This window comes from Herpailurus yagouaroundi, unplaced genomic scaffold (assembly GCF_014898765.1).
Source record: "Herpailurus yagouaroundi ecotype Mexico unplaced genomic scaffold, PumYag 203, whole genome shotgun sequence".
In the NCBI taxonomy this organism is placed as follows: domain Eukaryota; kingdom Metazoa; phylum Chordata; class Mammalia; order Carnivora; family Felidae; genus Herpailurus; species Herpailurus yagouaroundi.
The window spans coordinates 22678003-22696366 of NW_024412434.1; the positions used below are offsets into that span (position 1 = coordinate 22678003).

At 41.1% G+C, this 18364-nt stretch overlaps 1 protein-coding gene across 3 annotated transcripts in view; it reads right to left on the bottom strand.

The window, feature by feature from the left end:
- The window catches only part of CAMK1D (calcium/calmodulin dependent protein kinase ID), a 440028-nt gene that overhangs the window by 154375 nt on the left and 267289 nt on the right, over positions 1-18364 (bottom strand). For all 3 annotated transcript variants that reach the window (XM_040451430.1, XM_040451429.1, XM_040451431.1), the window contains one exon: positions 11271-11345. In XM_040451430.1, coding sequence (XP_040307364.1) covers positions 11271-11345 — 75 coding nt within the window. The remainder of the gene's footprint in view (positions 1-11270; positions 11346-18364) is intronic.

Here is an 18364-nt window from a genome sequence, read left to right on the forward strand (position 1 = left end):
GGCATGTTTTTTATAAGCCCTGTTTTTTTAAAAAATATTTATTTTTTAGAGAGAGAGAGAGAAAGCATGAGTGGGGGAGGGTGCAGAGAGAGAGGGAGACACAGAATCCAAAGCAGGCTCCAGGTTCCAAGCTGTCAGCACAGAGCCCAAAGCAGGGCTCGAACTCACAAACTGTGACATCATGACCCAAGCCAAAGTCAGACACTTAACCACCTGAGCCACCCAGGTGCCCCACAAGCCCTGTTTTTTATCAACTAAGGATATCAGAAACAATGAAGTCCATGGAGATACCTTCTAGATTTTTAACTTTAGAAGCCTGAGATTGCTGACTTTAGAGATGTTTCCTTAAGTCAAATAAATATGTGTATAACATATAACTTAATAAATGGATAATTTCTGAAATTGATGTTTTATGTTCTAAACATGACTCTACTCTTCCATGTACTTTTATGGTTCTCAAATTTGAGTATTAATAACCAGTTGTTACTTACCAAAATTTTTATAACTGTAGGAGAGTGGGGGGGGGGGGGTAAAACAGGTGAAGGGGATTAAGAGCACACTTATGATGAGCAATGAGTAATGCACAGAATTGTTAAATCACTATATTTATAGTACACCTGGAACTAATATACCACGGTATGGTAACTATACTGGAATTAAAATATAAAACTTTCAAAACAACATTTTTTGATAGTTCTATAATGTATGGGATACTTAAAGTGTGCATACTTTAAAGAACTCATTGGAAACTTAATGAGGGGCACCTCGGTGGCTCAGTCAGTTAAGTGTCCGACTTCAGCTCAGGTCATGATCTCATGGTTCATGAGTTCGAGCCCCATGTTGGGCTCTGTACTGACAGCTCAGAGCCTAGAGCCCGCTTCAGATTCTGTGTCTCCCTCTCTCTCTCTAACACTACTCCACTCATGCTCACTCGCTCTCCCTCTCTCAAAAATAAATAATAAACACTGAAAAATTAAAAAAAAAAGAAATTTAATGAAAGGTGTTAAATTTCATTCAAATTGGATAGAACAGATAAGACAATATTTAGAAAAGTACTGCGAAAATATTTAAGTCAATGATTATATTAAAAGCATGGTTATAAAAAGTAAAAGCTGTTACCAGAGATAAAGGAGGACATCATAAAATGATGGGAGGGTCAATTCACCAAGAAGATAAAAGCACCAAATATGCACGGAACATGAGATTTCCCAAATACACGAAGCAAACAGTGACAGGAGTGCAGGGAGAAAAGGACAGCTCTATAAAAATAGTAGAAGACTTCCACACCCTACTCTCCATAACAGAACAACCAGGAGGAACATCAGTTAGGAAACCGAGGACTTGAACAACACCAAAGACCAGACAGACATACACAGAATGCCAACCAACAACAGCAAAGTACACATTTTTCTCAAGTTCACACAGAACATTCTCCACCATATGTTAGGAAACAAAACAAAACAAAAAAAAAAACAAAAAAACAAGGCTTAATACATTTTAAAAGACTGAAATCATACAAAGTATCTTTTCCAACCACAGTGGAAGGAAACTAGAAAATCAACAGCAGAAAGAACACCAGAATATTCATAAAAATGTAGAAATTAAGCAACACATTCTTAAACAGCCATGGGGACAAAGAAGAAATCACAGGGAAATGAGAAAATATCTTGGACAAATGAAAATGAAAACATAGCATAGCAAAACTTAGAGGCTGCAGCAAAAGCAGTGCTAAGAGGAAAATTAATAGTCACACATGCTTACATTAAAAGAGAAGAAAGTTCTCAGAAAACATGATTGTATATTCGAAATTTCATAGACTTGAACCTCGGTGGTTCATGATTACATTGGACCTTGATTTTCTTTACCTTCTAAGCAATCTAAACCCTGTACATCTCAGTGGGTTTTCCAGGGGCAGGAGGGAAAAAAATAACAACATATATTAAATTACTAGCCTGGAGGATGAAAAAACTAGCAGTCGCAGCAGCAGCAGAGCCCAGAGTACTGAACCCGCTGCCCCCCCCCCCACAGGCTGGACTGCTCCCAAAGACTGGACTGACCCCACACACACACGGACTAAGCCCTCATAGACCGGAACCAGCCACCAACAGACTGGACCCCTTACAGTTTGGACCCCCATAGACTGGACTACCCACAGATTAAATCTTTATAGATTAGACTCACCCCAGATGAGACCCGACAGACTGAACCCCCTCCCAGACTGGATCCCCAGCCCACAGACTAAACCCTCATAGACTGGAATCCATCCCCCCCTCCCAGACTGGACCTCTTACAGTCTGGACCCTCACCCCACAGACTAAACCCTCATAGACTGGGCCCCCTACATATAGACTAGACCCCTTATAAACTGACCCACCTCACAGACTGAACCCCCTCATAGAATGGACCCCCTCATAGACTGAACCCCTCATGTCTCACCCAGGCTCCTTAAAACTTCTTATATCAGTCCTTCAGCCTGGAACACAGGTCCCACTCCACCCACACCCAACACGTCCATCTGGCTTGTCCTAATCACTTCCACCCAAGGGTATCTCCTCCATATAGCCTTCCCTGTGACCCAGAGTCCCTGCATGATCCCCAAGAGATGCAGTGGTTTTGCGTCATGATGGCTCTTCCACAAAGAGAACCACTGGGGGGACCAACCACGTGCCCAACCCCTTCCCGCCCACCCAGCACTCAACAAAAATCACCCACCCCTAGGTTCTCAATGAGTGTCTGTTGTGAACAAAGGTGAGATTTTGGAAATTTATATGTAAATATATTACGGTGTCATATGCAGAAACACTTTCGTCTTCATTATTATGCTTGGCTACTTAAAAAGACTTTCTGTTGGGAGTAGTAATTTGTGTTCTAATTAAAACTGTTTCTGGGAACACACTGTATGAATTATGAGGACAATATCCACATGAAGCTAACACTGGCAGACCCCCCAAAACGGAACAGTTCAAACAGCTTCACGCACAAGCCAAGGGAGTAGATAAACCATATTTTCTCCTGGAAGCTGTATATATTTTCATGTCTTAGGCCACTCAGGAATCTACTATTCTTTAAAGAAAGTGCATTTAATCATTAGTGTTTCAAGTTCAGCAAATAACTTGTACATATCTTAATGCTACCATGAAATGAAAGAGATACTAGAAATGTTTGTATCTTACATGAAATACATGTAGTGCAACATATCATCATATCAGTAAAACACACTCGTCTACTCCTTCATTAATTGACAGAATTATTTAAGAAAGAAACATGATCTTTGCTGTGTATGTTGAGATTACTTTAGTGATTTCCCGTGATATTCGTCAGTAAACTTTTTCTCCTCACAAACCATGACAAAATACAGGGCATTTTCTAGTCAGCTCTGCTTTTAAAATACTTATTGAATCATAAGCAGTAATCTTTTCCAAGTAAACCAAACTGTTCACATTAGTATTACCTACAAGATTTTTTCCTAGAAAATATCATCAGTGTATTGCATCACACTGGTTAAGGGCATTCACTGGGTCACTCGCTGGCTTGGGTAAATGATTCAACATTTCTGCTCAGCTTCTTCCTGTAAAATTGGGATTAAAGTGGTTCCTAAGTGTTTTGGTTTTTGTTTTTTGTAAGGGTTAAATAAGTGAATAAATACATGTTAGCCATTAGTCTTTTTATATGTAATTATATTAATTGGACAATTATGTATTAAATGCCTATCATACTGTGCAAGCACTGTTCTAGCAGAGAACAAAGCAGGGAGACATTTTCTGATGGCAACAGGTGCTATAGAGGAAAGCGAAGTTGGGGAAGGGGGCAGGGGATAAACGTGAGCGTGGCAGGAGGTGGCTGGGGGAGAGGATATCTGATACGGGAGATCTGGGGGAATGGCTCAGTGAGAAGATGCTACCTGGCAACATTTCTAATTTTTACTTCATTCTACAATAGCATTAAGATATCTATGGGAAAGTGTTCCAAGCAGAGAGAACAGCAGGAACAAAGGCCCCAGTGGTGCAGGCTTGGCATCTTTGAGGAACACCAAGGAGGCCAGTATGGTTGCGGATGAATGAAATCATGAGGGAGAAGTGAAAGATGAGATCAGGGAGGTAACCAGGGGCTGGGGACACACAGTGCCCTGAAGGTGGTTCTGAGGACTTGGTCTTTTATCCTGAGATGAAAAGACAATGGGAGTTTTCAAAAGAGGTATAAGCAAAGTCTGGCCGATCTGCTAAGAAAGAACAGTGAAGTAGAGAAGGCTGGGGGAAGAAAGATAAGTTTTATATATGATGGAGACTTCAATCAGGGTGGTGGCTGTGGAGACGGTGGGCAAGTGGTGGGATGGTCAACTGTCCCAAGTTGGGACCAGAGGATTTGCCAATGGATAGGACTGTGGGGCGTAAGAGCAAAAGACGAGTCAAGCATGACTGTGGCTTTTGGCCTGAATAACTAGAAGAACAGAGTTGCCATTTGCTAAGATGAGGTAGACAGCAGGAGAAGCAGATTTTGTGTAAAATTCAGGAGTTTATTTTGGATCTGGTAAGTGAGTGATGCTTATTACACAGCCAAGTGGAACTCTCAAGCAGAAAATTGGATACACATCCCTGGTTTCAGGGGAGGAGTCCAGGCTGATCATATAAATTCAGGAGTGACCCATATATAGAAATTTAAGTCCTACTGAAATATAATTCATTAGGGAATATAATATTTTTTTAGGGAAAAGAAGTCATTCTGATATGTCCTTTGAATTGTATCAGCCTGAAATACAGTTTACATCCCACACTGGTACAGGCACCAAAGGGGAGGAGCTGAGGGGGCGTCCTTTATCATCTCCAAACGTATGGACGGATATTCCACAACCAAAGTCAGATGAGGAATTAACTCTAAACAAACTGACTTCTCACCTGTAACTTATCTCAGTGTCACTGACCTTATACTATCTATAGAAGAATGTTCTAAAAGAATAGCATTCTGAAAAAAAAAGATAATTCTTCAAAAACCCCAAATAAAATTTTACATATAGACCAATATAAAAAATCAAGTCTCTTCTGCTGTAGCAGCAAAGGAGCAAATATGCTACAGAACTCAGACCTGATATTTCAGATATTAGCAGTTAGCTAAGTAATAAAACTAGGGTGCTGACTGCTAGGAATTTACCCAAGGGATATAGGAGTACTGATGCATAGCGGCACTTGTACCCCAATGTCTATAGCAGCACTCTCAACAATAGCCAAATTGTGGAAAGAGCCTAAATGTCCATCAACTGATGAATGGATAAAGAAATTGTGGTTTATATACACAATGGAGTACTACGTGGCAATGAGAAAGAATGAAATATGGCCCTTTGTAGCAATGTGGATGGAACTGGAGAGTGTTATGCTAAGTGAAATAAGTCATACAGAAGAAGACAGATACCATATGTTTTCACTCTTATGTGGATCCTGAGAAACTTAACAGAAACCCATGGGGGAGGGGAAGAAAAAAAAAAAAGAGGTTAGAGTGGAAGACAGCCAAAGCATAAGAGACTCTCAAAAACTGAGAACAAACTGAGGGTTGATGCGGGGGTGGGAGGGAGGGGAGGGTAGGTGATGGGTATTGAAGAGGGCATCTTTTGGGATGAGCACTGGGTTTTGTATGGAAACCAATTTGACAATAAATTTCATATATTAAAAAAAAAAATGAGGGTGCTGAGCATCCCATTATATATGAGCATAAGTGCCCAAGATGATGTTTCCTAGGACACCAGAAACCTCCCAAGCACAAATATTATGAAACAAGTCCCCCCAAATGTTGTGTTCTAGATACTCCCCAAGTGTTTAGAAACAAAATCAAATCAAACCAGTTAAAAAAAAGAAAATATTTCAGAATAAATTCAACAAAGATATAGAAAATTTATACACGGAAAACTATATAACACTAAGAGAAATGAAAGATCTAAATAAATGAGAAATTGGTCATGTTTATGGATTGAAACACTTGAGTTTTTTAAGTTATCAGTTGTTTCCAAACTAATTTACAGATTCAATGCCATCCCAAACCAATTCCCACAAGGCTTTCTGCAAAATAAACACACATGCCGATTCTAATATTCGTATGAAAATGCAAACAATCTATAATACCCAAAGCAATTTGGAGAAAAGAATAATAAAGTTAGAGGACTCTAATACCTGATTTCAAGACTTACCAGAAAGCTACAGTAAGCAAGATGGTGTGGTATGGGCAAAAGACAGATATATAAAGTAATGGAATAGAATGAGTCCAGAAATTAAGTCAGCTGTGTAAAGGTCAATTGATTTTTGACAAAGATACAAAGGCAATTAATCGAGAAAAGAAAAGTCTTTTTAGCAAATGATGCTGAAAATGGTATATCCCAATGGAAAAATAAAAGAATATCATCCTTACCTTGCACCATACATTAAAATTAACCTGCAGGTGACCTTATATTAGACCTAAGTGGAAAACCCAAAACTATACAACTTATAGAAGAAAGAAACATTTGCAAACTTAGGGTAGGCAAAGACTTCTCATACACGACACCAAAAGCACAAACCATAAGAGAAAATAAATTGATGAGTTGAACTTTATCACCATTAAAACGTTTCCTATTCAAAAGGTGTCATGAAGAATTAGGTGTTGGTTTTTTGGGCATGACACAGAACGCATAAATGACAAAAGAAAAAAATAAGCTGAACTGTGTCAACATTAAAAACTTTGGTGCTACGAGTGATGGCACCGAGGAAGTAAAAGGACAGCGCTTAGGATAGGAGAAAACATTTGTAAATAATATGTCTAATAAAGGACTTATATTAGAATATATAAGGAAGTTTTATAGCTCAAAAACAAAAACCAAATGACCCAATTTTAAACTGTGTGAGGTATTTGAACAGATGTTTCTCTAAATGAGATATACAAGTGTCCAAGAAGTGCATGAAAAGATGATCAACATCACTAGTCATCAGAGAAATGTAAATCAAAACTGCACTGAGATATCACTCCACACCCACGAGCATGGCTATGAACAAAAAGACAAATAATAAACAAGTACAGGAGAGGATGTGGAGACACTGGAATCCTGACATAGTACTCATGGGATTGTAAAATGGGGCAGTCACTTTGGATCACAGTTCAGAAGTTACACACAGAAGTTAAACACAGAGTTACCATTTGACCCAGCCATCCCACTCCTAGGTATATACCCAGGGGAAATGAAAACATATGGTCACACAAAAATTTGTACGTGGAAAGGTCTAGCGTCTTTATTTATAATAGCTGAAAGTATAAACAACCTAAATGTCCATCAACCGATGAATAAATAAAATGGGATATATCCATATAATGGAATATTATTTGGCCATAAAAAGCAATTGAACTATCGACACATGCTACAACATGGATAAATCCTGAAAACATTAAGCCACATGAAAGAAGCTAGTCACAAAAGACCACACATCGTATGATCCCATTGATATGAAATATCGAGAATAGGCAATTCTAAAGAAACAGAAAGTGAGAGGTTGGGGAGGGAAGACCTGAGAGTAACCGCTAATGGGTATGGATATCTTTTAGGTGTTCTCCTTAATATTTATTTCTTTAGTTTGAGAGAGAGAGCGCACGAGCAGGGCAGGGACAGAGAGAGAGAGAGAGAGAGAGAGAGAGAGAATCCGAAGCAGGTTCCTCACTGTCAGCATGGCGCCCGATGCAGGGCTCGACACGAACCATGAGATCATGATGTGAGCTGAAATCAAGAGTCTGATGTTTAACTGACTGAGCCACCCAGGCACCCCTTACATGTTCTCCTTTAGAACATAAGATGTTCTAAAATTAGATTGTGTGATGGTTGTACAACCTTGTGACTAAAACAAAACCACTGTATACTTTAAATGCATGAATTGTTCGGTATGTGAATTATATCTCAGTAAAGCTAGTTTTTAAAAAGGCACCATTAAGAAAACGACAAAAAAAAAAAAGCAAGCTATAGAATGGGAGAACAATTTGTATGACATATATCTGACAAAAGACAGAATATATAAAGAACACTTAGAACCCAATAATATCATGATAAACAATCCAATAAAAAGTGAGCAAAAGATTTGAAGAGGCAGTTTACTCAAGAAGATAAGCAAACGGCCAATCAGGATACAAAAAGATGATCATCATAATTCATCAGCAGGGAAATGCACACACCCATGGGTGTCTACCCATAAGAATGGCTAAAATTGAAAAAACAAAGTAGCAAATATTGATAAGAATGTAGAGTAACAAGAACTTACATACACTGTTGATAAAAATGTAAAAAGGTAAACCCACTTTAGAAAACTGGCAGTTTCTCAAAAAAGTTCAATCTAACACCTACTATATGGCCCACTCATTCTTCTCCTATGTCCTCACCCAAACATATATCCACACCGAGGCTGTGTCCATAATAATCCAAGTGTCTAGCAATAATAAATGGATAAAATGTGGAACATCTGTGATGACAGAATGCTACTCAGCAGTGAAAAGGAACAAAGTACTGACCACGCTACCATATGAATGAATGTCAAGAGGTACGATGAGTGAAATAAGCCAGACGCAAGATGCACCGCTGTATAATTTCGTTGACATAATATTTTAGAAAATGCAAAATAATCTCTAATGAGTGTTAGTGGTTGCCTCTAGGGTTGGGGCTAAGGAAGGGAGCCCATCAAAGGGATATGTGGGGTAACGGAAATTTTCCGTTCTTGATGGTGGTGGTGGTTTCAGGAGTACGATTCACTCTCACATTCATCACTGAATTGTTCAGTTTAAATGGGTGCAGTTGATTAGGTGTAAGTTCTGTCTCAACAAAGTTGACCTTCAAAAAGTAATGAGAACCAATGGGAACAGAATTTATATACAAGTAAACAGCTCACAACCAGCAAATCCAATGTTTGTATAAATAGCGCCTCTAAACCTCTCAGTGGTGCATGTGCACATAAATAGTGTTCTCCTTAGGCACTTCAAACATCCCTTCCCACTGATTCTGTAACAAATTTGCCTGACAAACCTCATATGGTACCCCCAACAGTTAAGTCTAGGCCACCTTCTCTGTCTAATTACAAATTCTGAACAAATGGGATCCGTATCGAAGATGTTTTAGGACGATTGCAAAAGAGAGGATAAATCCCTGATGGCAAAGCTCAGTGAAGGGGTGGGACAGCTGTGTCCCCAGGAAGACTTCCAAACTTTGTTCTAAGGTTCATTCCCCTTGCAGACATTTTTATGCTCTCATGTCAACCTATCTTTACATAAACTTCTGCTGGTAAGCATACAGTCAAGTTGCTTCGAAAGTTAGAACTTAAATCTACTTGAACTTCATCTTGTAAAATGAAAGACCATCTGTAGAGATACAGATGAAATGATACAGATGTCCACAAAGAAAGAGTCTGTATGGAGGCCCTGCTATTTATGGCACTATTTATTTCCCACACATTTTTCTCATTCAGGACTCGCTATAACCTTCCAATGTAAATATTGTTGTTATTATGTAAATATTACTATTTCTCCCCACTAAGGAAATGGATACTCAGAGAGGCCCAGGTATTTGCCCAAATGCACCCAGCTAGGAAGAGGCAGAACTGAGATTTCCATAAGGGGGACACTTTCAACCGATTTATTTAGTGACAGATCCATAGAGAACTTAAAGCAAGTGAACACATATAGCTTTGGTTTCAAGTATTAATGCCTTTTCTTTTTCTTCTTTTGCATCACTGATAAAAAAAGCACACATTGAAATATACTACTGACATTTTGTGGGCCTTAATCTTGTCACTAAAATGTCATATTCTTTCTACCGGGAAGTCAATATTTGGTGGAAAAGTGGTTCACCTGCTTTTGTAAGAACAGCCTGTATTGGTAAAAAAAGAAAACCACAGCCCCAAAATGGGCCCACTTAGGTTAAAGCCCCAAGTCAACAAACTAAGACTTAAGACCTAAACTCACCACAGTTTCAGCCTCCTAGAAGCGTAACTTTTAATTAGTCCATATAGGATTTCCTGGTCAATTCTAGGAAATTTACTGATGGATCCCTTTTACTCCCCTTAAGAGGGCAACCTTGCCTATACAATGCATTCCTTGTTAAGAAATTTCTTTCTTACTCTCTTTTAGTGCCCTCCCTCTGCCTTCAAAAACATTCCTTCTGTTTAGCTCAGCGGAGCTTCCTTTTACTTGCTTGATGGGACGCTGTCCAACTCACGAATCATTTGATAAAGCCAACCAGGTCTTCAAATTTGCTCAGGTGAATTTTGTTTTTGAACACTCTACCAAACACAGTCACATGAGCTTCTAGGGAGTACCCCGAATCTGGGGAGAGCCATTGCTCTCAAGGAAGAACCAGAATGTGGCAAATTATAAAGCCAACGGAATAGCAAGGAACCAGGAAAGAGTGCATTTAGGTAATTGGGAATTAATGAGGAACCAGCAGTCAGAGCTGCTTAAACCGCCAGCCTCGTGGCTGACTGTAAAACTTCTGGTAACCATGCAGGACGGTCACTGGACAGAGAAAAATCGTCCATACGCTTCCAGTCCGGATACTTCAGAAAATGTCCTCCAATGTCCTAAAAAAAACTTAAAAAAAAAAAAAAAAAAAAAAAAGCCTACTGGTGGGGAGGCTAATTTCATTTAACAGTTTACATGTTAACTTTTACACAGGGCTTACATGCATGAGTCAAGTTTCGGCCCGAATATTCGGCTTTCTGATTTCTTCCCTCTTCTGGTAATCTCAAGCATTACTGGAATGCAGAAATAATCTGCTGGGGGTGACAACGTTGCAGTCTGACCCCACTGTACTTGTCTTAACGCCTGACAGGAGGCCAGTTCAGTCACATGTGCATTTATCTGCCGGCAGTGTAGATGGAGGAACGGAGCCCACATCTACCATCTGCTGCCCTCCCCCAGCATCCCTCGAAATGAAGACAAGGTGGGAGTTTCTCCTAGAGACGGGAGCAGAGTGTACTTCGTGGTGCACCCACTGGAGTGTTTCCAGGAAGCAACATTTGGACCCCACACGTTAAAAAGCAAAAGAGACATCCTGAGTATGGCTTCCCCTGTGAGGATGAGAGGTCATCGGTCTGGCGCAGATAAGAGGCCCGCAGACCCCTGTCTAGATGGGTCACACACCTCCCCCGTGTGCCTGTTCCCACTCCCACGGCTCAGCTGGCCCGCCACCTCCGTTTCTTTCACCACCCCGTGGCCCCTCGGACATCTGAGTTGGCGATCCCCACTCCCAGTCCCTTCTGCGCTCCTCAGGCGGATACGGTACTTACAGCTGCATGACCAAGTACAAGTGATTTGGGCTTTCGTAAATGTCTTCCAGGGCAACGATGTTTTCATGCTTGATCCTGAAAGAGAAAAAAGCACACACACATACACACACACACACACACAGAAGAGTGAGTATAATTAGACATGAAAACTTTAAAAAACAGACATCATTAGAGCAAAAACTTCTAAGACCGAATCCAAATTCCATAAAGTGACTTTTGAGACTCTTCACAATCTTGTCCCCAAGCTTCCTTCCAGACATATTTCCCAATATGGCTCTCCTGCTCTCTGCTCCCCTTCATCCCCGAGGTGCTATTTACAAGGTGGTGACTGCGGATTTACGGTTGTTTCGGCATGTACATCCCAGTCTCCCTGCATTCATTCATGTGAATCCCAGCAATGGGCCAAACCTGTAAACATCCCCTTACCTTTCAGGGCCCACCTCATCCGGCTGAGCCCCCATGGGGCGTGTAACCGCTCCCTCTTCCACAGTCCCACAGCGGCCCTCACACACTGGCCTCAACAGGTGACTGTGTGCAAACCAAACCCATCCCCCTCACAGGCTAGATGTGCCGGGGAACAGATCCACTGTCAAGTTCATGACTCCAGTGCAGGCAAAGGAACACCAGACTGACCCCTCCTTGGGGTGGATTCTAGTCACCGCCATCACCAAAGGTCAACCCAGCACCCCAAGCTAACTAGACTGGTGCTAATCAAAATATTGTTCCCAAGCACGGCAACCAGCATCTCCTGGAAGTCTGTTAGAAATGCAAATTCTCAGGCTTCACCCTGGTCCCAACAGATCCAGAATCCCTGAGGGCAGAGGCCAGGAAGTGTTTTTAGTAAGATCCTTAGATGATCTGTATACCCAAAGCAGAAATTCTGCAGTCAACCAGTGCTTCTCGAGCTTCAGCGAATCACCTGGGATTCTGGCTACACTGCGCATTCTGATTCGGTGGGTGCGGGGCGGGCCTGTGGGTCTGCATTTCTGACAAGTCCCTGGTCCGGGTAGCAAAGTCCTAACCACAGAATCAAGAGAGAAGGAAACAGCCTAAGGCCAGTCCCTGGAAATATCCATTAAGAGTAGCTGTTGCTCAGACTATAAGGCTTGCTATTTACTTAAAGCATTTGAGAGAAGAATCATTTCATTATTCTATGAGCTAATGAACTCTTACCACAAGTCTTTCACTTAAATGACTGCCGAGCCATTTAAAAGCAAGCATTTCATGTGCAGATTCCCCTGAGCCCCTGAAAGCAGGGACCGCGTCTCACTTATTTTGTTCCCCCCTCATACCTAGCATCGTCTGCTTAATAAACGTCTTCTGGATGAATGACCAATACGTGAAGGTTGTCCCTACTAACCAGGGAGAATCATTATTAACTTAGGGGAAATGGAGGCCATTTTCCTAAGTGTGAGATGACTTTCCCTCAAAAAGAAGCTTATTAGGTGGAACAAACCAGAATATGATCTTCCCTCTGAGCAGATGAACAAAGAGAACAAAAAAGTTAACTGAGGGTGGCAATGTTTTGCTTTGATTTCTACAGCTCTGCTTAGTCAACGCAGTTGCTCGTTCGCAGAAGCCAAGACGGCAATGCACGAAATTCACATTTCATCCGCATACAGCGCATAGAGCTCCAGCCTGCTATTTATTTCTTAGCAGTGGCAACTTTGATACCTGAGCACAATAAGATCACAGTATATTACAGGAACCAAGTAAACTATGCTACCAAGGAAACCACAACACATTAAGTGAGGACTGCTGAGATCCCAGATGTTTGTGGAATTATCATTAATGGGTCTTCTGAAAGAATTATGACCACAAAAAAAGTATACAGCATATGAGTTTTTCCCAATTTTTAAATTTTTAAAAATTCGCAGTTAGAATCATTCACAGGGGCACAAACATTGTCTTTCAGTGAAGTTAACTGGGGCGGGGGGGGTTAAGTAACAGCTCAGACCAATGAGAAAATGAAATAATAGGGTTCATGTGAAAGGGTGCCAGACAAAATTCAGAGTATCCTGTATGTCTAATTCTAGATAAACAACAACCACCTTTTTAGCGAAAGTCTGTCCCGAATATCGCATTGTTGTTTATCTGAAATTCAAATGTGATCGGGCACCCTCCATTTTCATGTGCTAAATCTGGCCACCCTAGTTACATGAATCACAGTCAATGAGCCTCTAAACTGAGCTTAGAGATTTGTACCTGCCGTTCTACCCTCTCTCAGAGGTTGAGCCAAGGAGGCTGTTTGAGTCCTGGAGTACAGCCATTAATACAAATTCAACTATATACAAAGGATCAACGATGCACAAAGTGCTTGCCCCGCCAGAATAGAAGACTCTCATAAATTAAGAATATAATCCCTTCTTTGGAGGCAAGGGATGGAGAAATTAAAGTGTACTTAACCTGCCATGTCTTACATGAGCTCTTGCAGTGGCTGGAACGATACGGATCCTGGCTATCCCCCCTCAACTAATGAATCAAGTAGTCAAGCAAATGTCATTTACTGAGTTGCTTCTATGTTCCTGGAAGAACACAAGAAAAATACAAAATGAGATTTTGCTCTCAAAAACTTATCACCTAGCTGGAGACACCCACGAAAGCAGTGAGAAAAAAATTAAGAGGCAAACTCTATAGTATCACCATTAGGTTCAGAAAAAGCGAGGCCCTGGAGGGGCCTCAGAATGGACGGGCACTGGGCTGGCTGGCTGATGTTTGAATAAACATACTTCAGAAATTTCAAAGAAATCCTCGAATGGCCTCTTAAATGTCTCTTAAGAAAGTGGTTTAACTAACTTGTAGATATGAAGACGTGATAGAAGAAAACATTCTGGCTCCCAACAGTTGTGCTTAGGTATTTTATGCCACCCTCAGACTCTTAAAATCTACAAAAATTGAGCTCAAGATTTTAAGGCTGGGGCACCTGGGTGGCTCAGTCAGTTAAGTATCTGACTCTTGGTTTTGGCTCAGGTCATGATCTCACAGTTCGTGGGTTCGAGTACCATGTCGGGCTCTGCACTGACAGCATGCAGCCTCCTTGAGATTCTCTCTCTTTCTCTCTCTGCCCCTCCCCTACTTGTGCATTCTCTCTCTCTCTCTCTCTCAAAATAAATAGAATTTAACATTGTTTTAGGACTAGGTGGCCTTCGCAAATGCCATAGGAACATCCATGCACACATGTCTGGGCACCCACCAGGGACCAGGTGCAGCATGAGGAGTCCCAAGAATGCCAGGTCAGCCTGCATGGAGCTCACACGGGCGAGCTTCCAGCTGCAGCAAGGACACTTCACAGGCAACCTTCCTTATATTTACCAGACACCAGCCTCCTTGTAATTAGTAGGGACTCCTGGGAGCAACAGAGAACAAGCTTAGACCCTCGTCTCCTACTCCTACAAATATCTGAGGGATAGAACATCTGCCTACTGTTCTCTTCCTATGGCCGACCAATCATCCTCCAACGTGGTTTATTTTCCAATCATCATGCTATGGCCACTCTCACTTTTCCAGACCTGAGAGCAGTCATCCCAGTGTAAATTCTAGCACCAAGAACACGGTATTAAGTAAGAGATGTGAACCAGTAACCATTGAGAGTGGATGTTATACTTTTGCAAATAAAGCCTAATATTAGGTTCATGACAATTCTTTAATGTTTATTTACTTACTTTTGAGAGAGAAAGAGAGAGCACAAGCAAGGGAGAGACAGAGAGAGAGAGAAGGAGACATAGAATCCGAAGCAGGCTCCAGGCTCTAAGCTGTCAGCACAGAGCCCAATGCAGGATTCAAACTCACGGACTGCGAGATTATGACCTGAGCCAAAGTGGGATGCTTCACCCACTGAGCCACCTAGGCTCTCCGGGTTCTGTTTTTTTTTTTTTTTTTTTTAAAGCAGCTGCACAACTGTTGGCATATAAAGAATATACGCTCCACAGGGGTAGGGATTTTTAACTGCTTTGTTCACTACCATCTCCCTAATGCCAAGAAAAGTAAACAGCAGGTAGTATTTTCAATATGTATTTGTTGAACGAATCAATGAATGAATGAATAAATATTAAGTGTTGGGTCAATTAAATGACCAGATCAGTTTTATCTGAACTTCTACCAAACAAAATCTCCTTTCTTACTCAATCTTGAGCTTTTGAGCTTAAAGTTTTCACCTTCAGCTTCATTAAATTCAATCTTTTGAGGTTCGATGGAGTGCTTCAAATGATCAAGAATATTCTGAATTTGTATCCTCTCGTCTATTATGTTTACTACCCTTCTCAACTTCGGGCGATCTACATATTTGCTTGGTACACATCCATCCCAATATGTCTGGATCCAAACTCCTAAAGTCTTAAGTGGGAAGGTTACAAGTCAGAGCTGGGCTCTGATATCACGCCAGAGACCCTCATCAAGATAACCCATGACATGAATCAGCTGGCTTTGACTGCTGTCATGCTGTAAAAGCCCAGCAGGGCTATCATCTAGCCTATGTTTTACAACCTATCCATAAGGAAACAATTAGATTCCTTGCTGAAATGACATTCCTCAGTTTTACACGCCACGTAATACTATTTAAAAGGGAAATGGAACGTTTGGGAAGATTTGTTCTTAGTAAACCCATGGTGGCTCCTAGCAACCACTACGGTCTTTACTAAACGATCACAAACCATCTGCTTAATTTACTGTTCCCGAATTGTGCTGTGCCTTGAAGCCAGACTTCCCAATCTACACATCTCATAGCCTACCTGGTTTATGTTTGGAAAACTTGCCAACACCTCTTACATTCTTTTCTTGAGCATTTCAACCGTGACTCTTTTGTGATAGTGGAATCTGCTCAGTCTCCTGGGATGTGAGACATCTAAATCTAGGGACGAATGAATATTATCACTTTCATTAGGCCCTGCTTACACAGCTGTTTGATATAGACCATTTACTGAGTGTTTACTACAGGCACACCTTGGCAGGTTGCTGGATTGGTTCCAGACCACCACAATAAAGGGCATTTCACAACAGAGAGCATCAAATAAATTTTTTGGTTTCCCAGTACATATAAAAGTCAAGTTTACACTATACTGCAGTCCAGTAAATGTGTCATACCGTTATGTCCAAAAAAAAACAAAAAAACAAAAAACCCACCAAAAAACAATGTGCATACATTAGTAGAAAAAAATAACTTATTGCTGGGGCACGCACTGGCGCTGGCTCAGTCACTACTGCATGCAACTTTTGACAGTGGGGTCATGAGTTCAAGCCCCACGTTGGGCATAGGGCTTACTTCAAAAAGTACTTTCTTGCCAAAAAGTGCTGACCAACCATCATCTCAGCTTTCAGTGAGTCATCATCTCTTTGCTGGTGGAGGGTCCCCCCTCAATGTTAATGGCTGCTGACTGATCAGGGTGGTGGTTGCTGAAGGCTGGGGTGGCCATGGCAATTTCTTCAAATAAAACAATGAAGTTTGCTGCAAATGACTTTTCCCTTCATGAAGGATCTCTTGGTAGAAGGTGATGCTGTTTGATAGCACTGTACTTCTTTCACAATCGGGAGTTCGCTCAAACGCCACTGCTGTTCTCTCAACTGGGTTCATTCGTACAGTCTTCTAAATCCTCTGTTGTGGTTTCAACAGTCTTCACAGCATCTTCACTGGGACTAGATTCCATCTCAAGGAACTATTTTCTTCGCTCGTCCAGGAGAAGCAATTCCTCATCCATGAACATTTTATCACAAAATTGAGGTGATTCAATTCCATCTTCGGGCTTCACATCAAATTCTAGTTCTCGTGCTGTTTCCACCACATCTGCGGATACTTCCTTCACAGAAGTCTTGAGCCCCTCAAAGCCCTTTGAGACACTTAAAATCACTTTTGCCAAACTCTTGTGAATGTTGATGTTTTGACCTCTTTCCAGAATCACAAATGTTCTTCATGGCATTTACAATGGTGAATCCTTTCCAGGTTTTTCAATTTACTTTGCCGAGATTCATCAGGTGAATCACTATGGAAGCTCTAGTCTTACAAAATGTTTTTCTTAAGTAATAAAACTTGAAAGTCAAAATGCTCCTTGATCCATGGGCTGCAGAATGGATGTTGTATTAACAGGCATGAAAACACCATTAACCTCACCGTACATTTCTATTAAAGCTCTTGGGTGATCAGATGCATTGTCAATGAGCAGTCATAGTTTGAAGGAAATCCATTTTTTAGGTCTCAACAGTGGGATCAAAATATTCAATAAACCATGTTGTAAACAAATGTGCTGTCATCCAGGCTTTGTTGTTCCATTGAAAGAACACAGAGTAGACTTAGGGTAATTCTTAAAGGCCCTAGATTTTCGGAATTGTAAGGGAGCTTCATGTTAAAGTTACCAAATGCATGAGCCCCTAACAAGAGTCAGGCTGTCCTTTGAAGCCAGGCACTGATTTCTCCCCTGTAGCTATGACAGTCCTAGATGCACCTTCTTCCAATAGAAGGCTGTTTCATCTACATTGAAAATCGGTTGTTTAGTGTAGCCACTTTCTTTAATTATCTCAGCTAGACTTTCTGGATCACTTGCTGCAGCTTCTACGTCAGCACCTGCTGCTTCACCTTATGCTCTGATGTTATAGAGACAGCTTCTTACCTTACACTTGATCTTAGGCAAAAGGCCGAGAAGCGAGGTTTCTTACCTTAAACATCATGAAGCTATCTCTACTAGCTTCACACTTTTCTTCTGCAGGTTCCTCACCTCTCTCAGCCTTCACAGAATTGAAAAGAGTAAGGATCTTGCTCTGGGTGAAGGCTTGGCTTAAGGGACTGTTGCGGCTGATTTGATCTTCTGTCCAAACCACACAAACTTTCTCCACATCAGCAATAAGGCTGTTTTGCTTTCTTAGCATTTGTGTGTTCACTGGAGTAGCACTTTTAATTTCCTTCAAGAACTTTTACTTTTCATTTACAACTTGGCTAATTGTTTGGCATAAGAGACCTAGCTTTCAGACTATCTCGGCTTTCAGCATGCTTTCCTGACTCAGTTTAATCATGTCTAGCTTTCGATTTACAGTGAGAGATGTGTGATTCTTCTTTTCACTTTGAACACTTAGAAGCCATTCTGTGGTTACTAAGTGACCTAATTTCAATA